The 13,463-nt window shown below is 24.1% G+C and overlaps 1 protein-coding gene across 6 annotated transcripts in view; it reads right to left on the bottom strand.

Moving 5' to 3' along the window:
* The window catches only part of LOC126907442 (prolyl endopeptidase FAP-like), a 117,569-nt gene that overhangs the window by 34,818 nt on the left and 69,288 nt on the right, over window positions 1–13,463 (bottom strand). The window contains exons 1-2 of one of the 6 annotated variants that reach the window (XM_050688724.1): window positions 9,506–9,772; window positions 3,722–3,816 (exon numbers count right to left, since the gene is read on the bottom strand). The exons of 3 other annotated variants lie outside the window; for them this stretch is intronic. In XM_050688724.1, coding sequence (XP_050544681.1) covers window positions 3,722–3,796 — 75 coding nt within the window. In that variant the 5' untranslated portion in view covers window positions 3,797–3,816; window positions 9,506–9,772. Of the gene's footprint in view, window positions 1–3,721; window positions 3,817–9,447; window positions 9,773–13,463 lie in introns of those variants that run through there. 2 more of the 6 variants (XM_050688725.1, XM_050688728.1) reach the window with 2 other exon arrangements.

Genomic DNA, 13,463 nt, shown 5'->3' on the forward strand with positions numbered 1-13,463 from the left:
AAAAAAAAAAAAAAAAAAAAAAAAAAAAGAGTTCTTTTGGCTAAAAACGTAAAAGTCACTTATGAATACTTCAAATCATCCAAGCCAGAACATTTTTGGTAAAATTCTTATTCTTATGGTATTGTTATATAGTTGGATGAAAATTATTTATATAATAAATTATCAAATAACTTAACTTTTGAAAACATATTCAAAACTATGTTAATTAATCTTATTAATTTTATTTTCGCTTAAATATATTGTTTGCAATGTTACTTGTTTTTACGAGTAATAATATAGGCGCTAAATGTTCCATTTACAGAAAAACAGTAATGGAATTTTTAATAGCATATATTAAAAATAACTTGTCTTCAATGTAACATTAAAGATAAATAATAAAAGAATTTTTCATTAAAGATTATATTATTTATTAAACGAACAATTTATGACATTTTACTGATAGATTATTAATTTTCATTGTTTTATGATCCATCTTAAGCTGTTTTTTTAGGATATTCCAAACTCACTCCAACTGTCACGTTTTAATAATAAACATCAAGAAAACAACATAAACATTTTTTCATGTAGTCATATTATATGAATACAAAAATGGTAGTACCAACAGATGTTGATATCACCAAACAAATTGGTCAATAAAATTACATGACAAACTACAAATTTTTATAATGATACTAAAATTTCAAGAAAATGAAAAAATGATTTAGATAAAACTCATCAAATCAGCAAAATAAAAATTTTATGTAAAAATATTTATTTTTCAATCAATTTATTTAAATTACTATCCAAAACTTGCAATAATTTCTATATAATAATTTTACTGATTAAAACTTATATTAATTTTTTTATCAAATAATCAATTCAATTATAAATTTGAAAACATAAATTGTTAAACTACTCTAAAGTAACTTGATTCTGGAAAGGTTACTGTATTAAAGATGAGGGATATGATGAGCATTTAGTATATTTATACGAGGGTCAAATAGAATTATTAAAAACGTTAAAGTTTTTTCCTCTAAATAGATAGTATTTTATTCGTTCACTACAGTTTAAAAAAATCAAGTACGGTCACATTGTAAACATAAAGGTGTAATATTATAATAGTAAAAAGCGGAATCTCGAGTGTAAAAAGGTCAAGCAATACAAAAATACTGGGCGTATGCAACTAATTATTTTTAAACCCGAACTTACAAAAAAATCTAAAAGTACAAAAGAAGTTTTCATTGAAATAAATGTTTTTTTGAATAAAACAAAAAAAGGAAATTTGTTTTGCCAAATTTGGGACTCAGTAAATATTTCACATTTTAAGTGAGTCCGTCAAGTGCTATAGCTTGGTTTTTAATTGGAATTCGTGCAGTGACAGAGAATAAGCACCCTGAATTTAACCTCTTCTCTCGCGAAAAACATCTATCAGATAGATAGCAACCATTAAAAAAAAAAAGCGGTTTCATTTTTATAATGTCCAAATGGTGAAGTACACAATGAGTAAAAAGATTTCTGATAGAATTAAATTAATATAATATTAATTTAAAGTAAATTTAATTTCTTTTTTCATAGTTAAAGAAATATTTTACCAATACATAATAAAATTAGATTCAATAAATAAAATTAAGACACTCATCAATTTTATTATTAAGGAGAAAATTTTTCTTTTGAAAAGTATCTTTTAACAACACTGTGTCTACATTTCTAGGTTTAAATGAAAACAAATACTAGTGCACTCCATTTATTTGCGTCCAACATTGTTTCACAAACCTTTATTTAATCCTATGGGAATAAATTTAGTCTTTAATTTTTCATATATTTTAAGATTAATGTCAATTAAATTTATATGGAATAAAAATCTTATAAATATGCAAATTTTCTAAATTATCATTTGACAAATAGTATATTCATTATTTATCATCGCAAAATTTTAAACTTTTACTTGGCTAATTTTATTTTATTTCACAGGAACGATTAAGTTAAATAAGTATATTCGGTTTTCTCATTCAACTCTAATTTTAAACTTTTTTATTGTTTCATCATTTGAGTGTTATCAAATTCAACAATTTCAACAAAATCATAGTTTGAAAAATTGTATATTTAACTTATTTTCAATCATGACCTGGAATTTTACTTTTCTTTAAAAGAAGAAATACAAGAAAAACTTTTATGGAAAATGAAAAAAAAATAAAATTGAATGGTATAAAATAAATAATGGAATAAAAGATAGTTCTTAAAATATTTTTATATTTACTGTATTATTATTATTATTTTTTTTTTCGTATGAAAGCAGATAAATAGAAGTGTTATTTTCTAACTCACTGGTCAAAAACACTGCAGAATGAAATCCCAATAAGTATTTTGTGAACAATTTAAAGAAAAAGATAGTTCAATAAGAAAATTTTTCCCCTGGAAATAATTTTAAGGCAATATACATTTTTAATTTGTCAGTACTTTGTCTAATACTCTCTTAAATATGTCAAAAAAGTAATCTAAACATTAAAGTTTACTGAAATCAGACAAATGAAATATTTATATATATATATATGTATAAATATATATTTTTTATTTATAGAATCATTCAAATAAAATCATTTGATTTCATATAATTATCATTTTTAACATTGATAAATATAATTCCTACAACTTAATGTTAATCATTTTAAGTAATTAGTATTTTTAACCATATTATATATAAGATTATCTTTTCAGGATTATTTTAAATTTTTTTTACAAAAAATTTTTTATACTGACATAGTAGTATATAATTATAAATAAGCATTTTGTAGATACTATTATAAAATAATATCTAAGTAAACATTATTGTTTTTCATATCTAATAATTATTATGTTATATTCAATCATAATAATCATAATAAAACGTTGTTATATTATCCTTTTGGTCTTAATATTTAGTCAGAAATTTGAAGACTCCAAAGCTACTTAATTATTAGCTATTTTTAGGTTTAAGAAAAATCAATAACATTATACATTAAATTATTTTAAAGTATTTTGAATGGTTTTGTATTATTTTATATTTATTTTTGTATAAATCCGTATATTTATTCTTGGAGTCTTCCATGTGATGGTCTCTTTGATAAAAACTCAATATTTTCTGATGTAATCACAGTTTTACAATTCGCAAAACTTGTACAAAAAAATTCTATTTACATTTTGTTGAATACACTTTTTTGATGGATCGGAATGATAAATATTTAAGTTTGAAATAAAATAAATCGATTGATCTATTATTTAGCTATGAAGTAGTTATGAAGTAGTTATTTTCAAGTAATATGTAAAAATTAACAAAATTATTTATCCTAAAAAAATATTCAACTAAAATTTATTCTTCTTCTTTTTTTTCGCCTTAAGCCCAACTACTTGGGTCGGGCAATTCAACCAAAATTTATTATTTCTAAAACATATTTTTCATAGACATAAGAGACATTTAAATGCGTAATATTTACTTCCTCTCATAAATAAATATGCAATGTAATAACGTTATTACCAAATTATTTGTTTTTGCTCTTGACATCTGAAGATAAAGATACATTCCAATATTTTTTCATGAAGATAAAGCTTAGTTTTCTAAAAGTAATACTAAATATTTAAAATTAAAAACAACAGAGTAACTCGAGATATCGTCACATTAATTAATAATTTTTACTCTAGAAGAGTTAAGTAATATATTTATGTGTAATTAATATATTATTTCTTTGGGTTTTAAAATAACACTTACCTCTTTTTCAGCAGCAATAGAAACTGATTTTCTGGCTTGTCTCAAAGATTGAAATTTGTGTGAATCAGACGACATTTTAACTAGTTTTATGATAACTATATAAAATTACAAAAATACCAAACGATTTTTAATATTTATCCGATGAACAGTTTTTTTTAAAGAGCACAACTCAAGTATCGAATGAAATATGATAACATATTTCTTTAGCGTATTCTTTTTTTAATTAATTTAATATTCATTAAGTATCATTTATCAAGGTATTTATTTCTTTTAAAACGTGACTTTTAAGTTTATAAAATACCTATAAGCTTGATCATTACTTAGAAAAAGTTTTATATTACCCGTAATTATTTTCTCGGCTGTAATTATTTATATTCGATTAAATAATAAAATTTTTCATCGGAATCTCAAAATAAAATTGAATTGAAATGTTTTTCTATTTATTTTAATAAATAAATAACATATAATAACATACATTATTCACTTAATAAAACACACATGATTACATGATATTTCTAGTATTTTTACAAATACATACATATTTTTTTAAATTTAATTAAAAATGGCTCTTATGTTTTTGCGGTTGTATGTTTTTTTTTTGTTACATGATAAAAGTAATAAGTGAGATACAAATAAGTTTCCTAGCAACAGTACAAAACTATAAAATTTTATAATGCATATTTTGGATGTGGAGACATATTTGGTATGTTGTTGATATATTCGAGTTAATAATGCACATTATTTTCTCTAAAATTAGTAAAATAATTTTGTATCAGAGAATCTATTTAAATAGTAATATAATTAAATTCTTTAATATTTTCAATTTTCTTTTATGAAAATATTTATGAAATCTTAATATTTTTTTAATCAGGTAAGACTGTAAATAATACATAAGTAATAAAATTAATTTTAAGTATTTAATTATTTAAGTAATTAATCACCCAGATAATATTTTTTTTAATAATTTTATAATAATGTTTTTATAAGATAATTTTTTAAAATTGCTTTATAGTTTTCTATCATACGAATTTAGGTGCATAATTTTAGATTTTTAATTCATATAAAGCTACATATTTTATTAATTTAAATTACAAACTCATTTTTATGTTTTTTAGTGTGTGAAAATATAAGTCATCATTAAAACATTTGGTTTAAATAACCCATAAACTTTTTTATGTAAAGAATGTTCCTCAAATATTTGATTTAGAATTAACTTACAAGCATGGAAAAGATTCAATGCTTCATGTTTTACGCTGCTCAATATTGATTTTCTCAGAAAGTTTTTACAATAAATTTAATATTTTTTTATAAGACACTATTAAATATTTTGATTCGAAAATATTCAATAAAGCTTTTGATTTTTAACTTAAAGTTATTTATCATATCTAAATTTATAAACATTCTGTTTCAAATTACAATGCAGCTTCAATATTTTATTTTTGTATACATTGAAAAAATGTTGGACTCTTACATAAAAAATACTTGCTGGGCAAAAGAATATTGTAGTATTTAAAATGCAAGCTACAAACTATATTTCAATTATAACACAATTTCTAATCAAATATAAAACTTCAATTTTTTTTTCGATTATACACTAGCAAAATATTGTTATTAACTTTGTTACATTTATTTGAACAGTACACAACAAAATTATCACCTTTATTTACGTTATTCTAAATAAATGCTAATATATACTTATATATATTTATGATTGTATAAAATTACTAGTTAGCATCTTATTAAAGAAGTTTTTGACTCTATACTTTGACATTTTTTAATACAATTCTACAATTTATGCTAACTGTATACTTTTCTAAATCACAAATTAATACATGCCTGTAACAAAATATATTTATGTACAAAGGTCTTAAGTACCAAGTACTCTTAGAAGTTTTTTTTATAAACTGTTATCCTACAAAAATAATTTTTCGAGGGAAAGAGCTATATGGTTTGAAAAGGCGTCAGAAGTCCTTAGTATAATCTAAGCACGTAATAAGTAAACAATGTTAAAAATTAATCTGCTTGAATAAGTATTCAACTTAGGTAAATAATTTGACGGAGTTAGTGATATAATTTATTAACTCGATAAGAGTATTAACCTTTGGTTCAAAAATGTGTTCCTTTTCAGTAAAATTGTGAAACAATATCGGGAATATTTGATTTGGTACGGATTTTAAAAAGTTTGTTAAGACATTAATAATTATTTATTCCGTTTAAAAATTGTTTAATTATTTATAGATATTGATAATTAATATCAATAAAATTAACGTAACTAAATTTTATGGGAAAATTCTTGTTATGTTTTCGTTAGTTTTTACCTAATACATGTAACATGCTATAAAAGTTAATGTTTTTGGCGAAATACATAGAATAAATAAGATATTTTTAAAAACAATTTCTTATGATATTTTTTGTTCAAAATAAACTATTTTACTAAACATGTAGATTTTAATACTAACTATTAATACACTCAAGTTTCTAGGTAACCATCAAAATGGCAAAAAATATATACATTTTCAACATCTGCGCTTAACTTTAATATGATTAATGGTCATATCATTGAAAACAAAAAGCGCCTAAAACGATAGTTTCTCACTATTTCATAACTGACAAAAGATATACTTTTATTCTAGTAAAAACTCAAATTCTTTAGAACATAAAGGTTCAGCAGAGGACTGCTGTGAAGTTAAGCAATGTCTAGCTAATAAAACGATATTCAGCATCATGGAAGTACGCATCGTCACCATCGCAGCTGTCGTACCCACGATCACAAAGTCAATGTTGACCTTTTTCCTTTCAGATACCCCCTGGGACAAACATAATGTATAAAACAACATAAGTCTTCCCTACATTTCTAGTAATGCCACAGGCGTTACTAGACTTGAGAAAATTATACCGGTTTAATATAATTCTGAAACACGATGAATACATCAAATAACTTGATGATGATTATATTAACACGCTCAACATAAATTGCATTCTAAAAATTATTTACAAATGGGATTTCCACATTTACAAATAACTTAAAGCAACAAAAATTTTGTAACGAGTTTTCAACCCACTGTAGGCGGGTAATCCATCATTGCTGACATAATATCATACTAGCACCAAAAACGGAGATAAAAAAAAATAATGTTCTATAAAATCATTCAATGTAATTTTTTTAAACCTGTAGTGTAATTTTTTTACTTATATAAATTGTAGTATGAAATTTGTTTTTATTTATTGTATTTAAAATAATACTATATTCAGTATAGTAAAATTGTTGTATGATTTACCCGTAGTATAATTTTTATTTTCTCACAAAGTTTTATTTTTATTTTTATGAAATTATTAGATTATTCATTAGATTATTTTATTAGAATACTATACACACAATTTATGTATAATATTATACCTACATATGTATATTTTAATTGTAAATCATTTTTATTTTCCAAGAAATAATTTAATACTATTAAAAATTTTATTTATGTTTCTTATAAAAAAAACGTTCATAAATATAGATGTTAAAAAATTCATAACATTTTATTTACTTATCTTAGAAAATCTATTTATAAGTTCTGGAACAATTATATTAATATAATACTATAAAACTTCTGAATAGGATGGACAAAGAAGTAATTTGAAAAATAAAAACATTTTTTTCTTTTCAGTAATACTTTATTGGCGTTATTAATAAAAGAAATGATGGAACAATTAAATTACAAATTATAATAAACATATTCCTTATGACTCGATCATATTTAATCGGATTAAATTCAATCATTTCCACAGTACAAATGTGCTACAGTATTTCAAGAATAAATTTAGTTGTTATTAAAAGAAGAAAAAGAATTTTTCAGTATAGATGATATGATGAAAATAATTGAAGTAAAGTAGCAAAGTATAAAAGAAGAAAGATATATTGACTAAATATAATTTTCTATACTATAAGTATAGCGTAATATCATAACATTTTTTGTGCATTAATTACATGCTTCTAGCTTTGTATTAGTTATGCTAATAATGATGCCATTTTTAATTCATTCAATAATTACAATAAGTTGTTTTTATTAAATAGTGATATTTGATTTACTTTTATTTTAAAAACTTTAAAAACCTTATTTCTCATAATTTCCTAACAAATAAAATAAGTTCCGTTGTTTATATGGTACGAAGTCACGTTTTTACCTTTATTGTTGTATTTTTCAATTTAAGATTTAATGGACAGTTGATCTATAAATATAAAGGTCAAGGAAACCATTACTCCATAGTAGTTCTGAAACTTAAATGTGAAGTTTATTCACATATAAGTACTCTATAAAGTGGTTCATTGACGTGTTAAAACAAACTAATGTCCTAAAATTAATTTAGTAAGTTAAGTATTTTAAGCAAAAACTTAAGGATAAAGATGAATTTTAGAAACAAAAAAATATAAGATGTTCAATTTATAATTCAACATTAGTCAAAAATATATTGCCAGCATTCTAAAAAATATTCATGTTTCTTCAGTTCTTAATATATGTTTAAATTTGACACAATTTTCTTTGGTTGAGAATATAGTAATGAGAACAATTTTTTATGAATAAATTTATCAATAATAAATAGATATGTTTACCTTTACGTGTATTAAACAAATAACTATTTTTGAAAATAAAATTTAATTTGTTACAAAAGGTAAATTATGCATTAAAATTTTAATTATACTATTGCGCGCACGTATCACAGAAATCATGTTTTTGATTAACTTATATATTTAAAATGACGAGAAAAACTATATCTAAAAATTAATTAAAATTTATTTTTTTTTAAATAATTAAATTTTCTAGAGTTTTTAACGTTTTTCTGAATTTGTATTTAACGAAACTATAACTAATTAAATCCTAAATTTTAAAATAAAATAACCTTACATTAAGAATTGTATCTTGAGGNTTTTAAAATAAAATAACCTTACATTAAGAATTGTATCTTGAGGGTCTACAATTTCTATAATAGAGCATGATCAAACTATTAACTATTAGTTAAATACGCAAACAATGATTATTGCTAAACAGTCAATAACACAATGTGAACATATTGAGCTATTTTATATCATATTATAAGTTAATCAAATTTTTCACGTGTTAGTTTATATATATATATATATATGTTACTTATTTTATAAAACTTCGCTATCCTTATACAAAGCTATACTTCGTGATCTAAATAGTCCATAAGCAAAAAATTATTATCTGAATTAAAATTAATCATGCTACTCCAATATTTCTTAATAATATCTTTTTCTAGGTAAAACATTAAGAAAGAAAAGCGTTAATCTTTATTAAAGTCGGATTAGACGGTAGTTGGAGATGATGTCTACGCCTTTGATTATCATTAGCATTGAAATTACTGATGATCCTTCCTGAATAATGAAAAACAAAATGATCAAATACCCTATTTGTTTATTTATAAATTACTTTTTGGAAAAAAAAACTAATGATGTACAGTATGTATTACACTGTATTCTATTTAAAGTTTAAAAATAAATATATAAAAACCCTAATGGAATAATCGTCGTTTGCGTACCAGCTAACTAGAAACTAGTAAATAATCTATTCTTAATACCGATGTTCTAATAGTAATATCGTACTCAAGTTGTGCTCTATATAATATTATAATAAACAGATTCATAAGCAAAAACATAGCACTAGCAACAAGAAGAATTAAAATTGTTTAAAGCTATGAATAAAAGAGTAAATAATCACACAGTATTAATTGATTGTAACACTAAATGCACTAAACGCGAAGGGTAATCGGTCTTACGTCTTGTAGAAACCGGTCGTCCATATTACATACACTACAATAGTTGCAGTTTTCAGAGCACTACACTGAAGAATACTGTAGTTAATAATATTAAACACTTATCAAAAGTAAACCTGTATGAATTTTAATTACTTCGTTGACTATATCAAACGACAATAACACAATAATACAAACAATACGAACAGTCGCGTGGGTAAACGATGAGACGACGACAACAATACTTAGCTGGTGTACACGAGCGGCCGACCAAAACGCGAGTTATCGCCACCGGTGGTCGTACTCTCGGGAAAGCTCATACCGAGTCGACCGAAGCCGACTTTTGCCGATCAGCAGCTGCCCAGGTTTTTCCGACCCCCGGTAATACCTTTTCTGTAATTTTTTATTAGTACTCTGCTCCTCCCTCTAACGTTCACAGCCCTTCGATGCTGAGCGAACCTCTTTCTCTGCTTTTTTTACACTCACTTTCTATCACTGCCTTCCCATCATTATTCTCTCCTTCACTCACAGTTTTATCCTTTATATCCCAATGTAGTGTCTGGACCGCAATATACGATTGATCCTGTCTTTCATTTAGAAAATCACATTAAACAAAAAAAAAAACGCCAATAAAGATTACGTAAAGTAATATAATAGCAAATAATATGCAAAAAATAAAAATGATTTATTTAAATATTTTGTTTTTAAAGCAGAAAAAGGTAAGTTTAAATAAAAACACTTTAAGTGTTATTATCTATTCCCTATCACGTTGTTTTTTCATTTTACCAGCACAAAATTGTATTATTGCAAGTATTTTTATTATAAATAGACAAATTCCTGCAAACGAATAAATGTTGATCATAGTGAAAAATGTTTTGAGAAAAGAAACTATAGTACCTATATATTTTAAATCAACAAGTCTCAAGAAAAATACTACTTTTACTAAAAATAATAACGGTTAGCTTTTCTAAGATAAAATTAAAAACAAGCACATTGTATTGCAATTAAATATTTCACATAACCAAACGTAGGTAGTTAAGACACTTATTTTAAAAATAATTCAACGTTTTATTACTTTAATCTTTATTTTTACTGAGAACAAGAGAAACCTATTGTACAACAAGGATTTCACATGTCACGTGAACAATTACACCTTGTATTATAATAGCAAGTAAAATATTTACACAAGCGAACCATTTTTATAACATTTGAATTGGGAAAAAATACTTATTTTCTAATGTAATACTAAAGTTGCTCGTTAGTTTAAGCGCATATATTTAAATCAGTACTGTGATCAATTCCTCATTTTTCTCTGATTTGTATGCATCGCATCAAACACTTCAGTTATTTCTTGTATTTTTACTCAGTGAGGGGTCGCATGGAGCAATTTTACTTTTATTTTAAATGAATGCAATATATTAAAGTGCGATTACATTTATACACTACAATATTATACTTTTGATAAAAATAATGTATCAATTCTTGTCAATTCTTTTTATGTTTTCATTTCCATACTTTCTCTAAACGCCCTGGCATACATTCGTATATATAGTTTATGATAGAGGAATAGTAGAAAAGCTCAAAATATAGTAATATTATTTGTATCGGTACATATGTGTGGAATGGAAATGTACGATTGTTGTTACTTGTGGAGTTTTATTAAATTGTTCATTCTAGTTTAACATGATGGAAATATTTAACAGGCAGTTTTATCTCTGACGGCCTTGTACAAGTCGCCATATGGTTCAGTTGTAGAGCGATACATTTCGCGTACTGCAATCTGTGACAATTCAAATCCTTATATGTACTCATTACTTTGGTTTAACCATTCTACTTCTGTTTTAACTAGTTTCAAAAAAGATTATTGTAACACCAATTATAAGTTACTTCAATTTGTTTCATAAATTTAAGTTATGAAAATAAAAATTTCTGCAATATTGCATTTCAATACCAGTTAATAGATTAATTAAAAATGTTTATCCTAAGATCAAAATGACAAAAAATATAGCAAATTTCCTAAAAAGAAGCATTCTAGAATATGCTTTAGTATACTTGAATATTTAATGTACTTCAGTCTTGTTTTTAATATAGAATAAATAATTGTAATAGAGTTATCTATAAGTTATAAATTATACTATATATGACCTATTTTATAAAGAATACTTTAGCTTTTTTTGTTAACTTTGCTAACACAAATAATCAATCAAAAACATAAGTAGTATTTCTTTGTAAAAATATTGGCATCATTGTAAAACAAGTCATAAAACCGTAATTTTATATAAAGAATTGCTAAAGTTTGTCATCATTTGCGACAAAACGACAAAATGTTTAAAGTTTTTTTAAGATTTCATTTTTTCAAAAAAACAACTTAATAAAACAGTCACCACAAATATTAAGAAATATGTTTTTAAGAAAACTGTGATGAATGACTCGCTCAATAACATAAACAACAATAATGTCTATAATGTTTCAGAATTACATTTAACTAAAAAATATACAGGTTTATCATAAACTACTCAATTACTCGCAAAATAAATATAATATTGACAAAAAAAGCTTGATTTCATTTAGTAGCATATATTTTTTGAGTTATCAACTAAAAATTACTTTTTAGAATCATCCCTTATAACTTAAAGAAGTGTTAACTTTATTTTTTTTAAACGGCAACATACATATTTAATTAACTTATAAAGTAGAACATAATCTAATTAAGAATATAACATGTCGATAACAATATTTGAACCAGTATTTCGGAAGTTATTACCATTTTTATAGCTAGGTAAGAGGAAGAGTGCGGTCAAGAAATAATAAAAATTACAGCGCCCACTTCTCACCACCAGTCATTACGTTCAATTGATAATGACTTCTGAAAACTGGTCCAAAAGTATTTATCGACCAGTCATGTTCTTAATTGGATTATTTTCTATTTTATAAAATAGTTAAATATATATGTTTCCATAAAAAAAAAAAATTAAGTTGATATCCCATTAAGTTATAAGGGATGATTCTAAAAAGTAATTGAAGTTTATAACTCAAAAAATATATGCAACTAAATTATATCAAACTTATTTTGGTCAATATCGTATTTATTTTGCGAGTATTCGACTGGTTTATGATAAACCGATCACTCTGTATACTCTGAAATGAATTGACATCTACAGTCTGTATAGACTAAGAGAACAAATTAATTTTTTTAATCAGTTCAATAGATGTATTAATACAAACATATAAAGTTTGATTAGCATTGAAATTTAATATATACCGAAATTAAAATTATGTTGATCAAATAACATACCACAATAATAAGATAAACTATAGTTTTTGAACTAAAACTTTATTGGATCAAAATTACAAAATAAAAGTTCAAAATTGTGCGAAATAACAAAAAAAATCAACCTGATATATAACCCTAGTAGAATCAGGTTGAAAATTAGAAAACGAGAAGGGTGAAAACTTTTTCTTACCTGAGTTTTAATTACCTGAAAGAGACACGGGCAATCGTGTACTTTAGTTACTAGGGAGAGATTATATGATAAAGTTAAACTATTGTTTTATGTCAACGATAATGTAATGTTCTATTTTGGATGTTCAGTAAATGTAAGTTATATGTAATGTACAATACGTCTGACCTGAATCCTAGTACAGTTGGTTAGTAGGTATATCCAACTGAAACGGAGTTGGTTGGCTATGATAACATAATTGGCTATAGACGAGTCGTTAAACAAAACAAGTTAAGTTATTAATAATATAAATAAGATAAAAGTGATTGCATCGAAAACTATGACTATAATGGCCACACAAACACAACTTTTATTAGTTCAACGCCAGTAGCTCCGAGCTGCAGTCTAGTAGAATTGTCACATCATCATCTCCCTCTATGCTAATTAATATGTATTACAAATTAAGTAAATGGAAATAAAACATATATAATATAAGTGGCAATAATATTGTAATAAGTGTTCTCACAAGGTATTATACAGAA

The sequence above is a fragment of the Daktulosphaira vitifoliae genome, unplaced genomic scaffold (genome assembly GCF_025091365.1).
Source record: "Daktulosphaira vitifoliae isolate Bord-2020 unplaced genomic scaffold, ASM2509136v1 Scaffold_5, whole genome shotgun sequence".
In the NCBI taxonomy this organism is placed as follows: Eukaryota; Metazoa; Arthropoda; class Insecta; order Hemiptera; family Phylloxeridae; genus Daktulosphaira; species Daktulosphaira vitifoliae.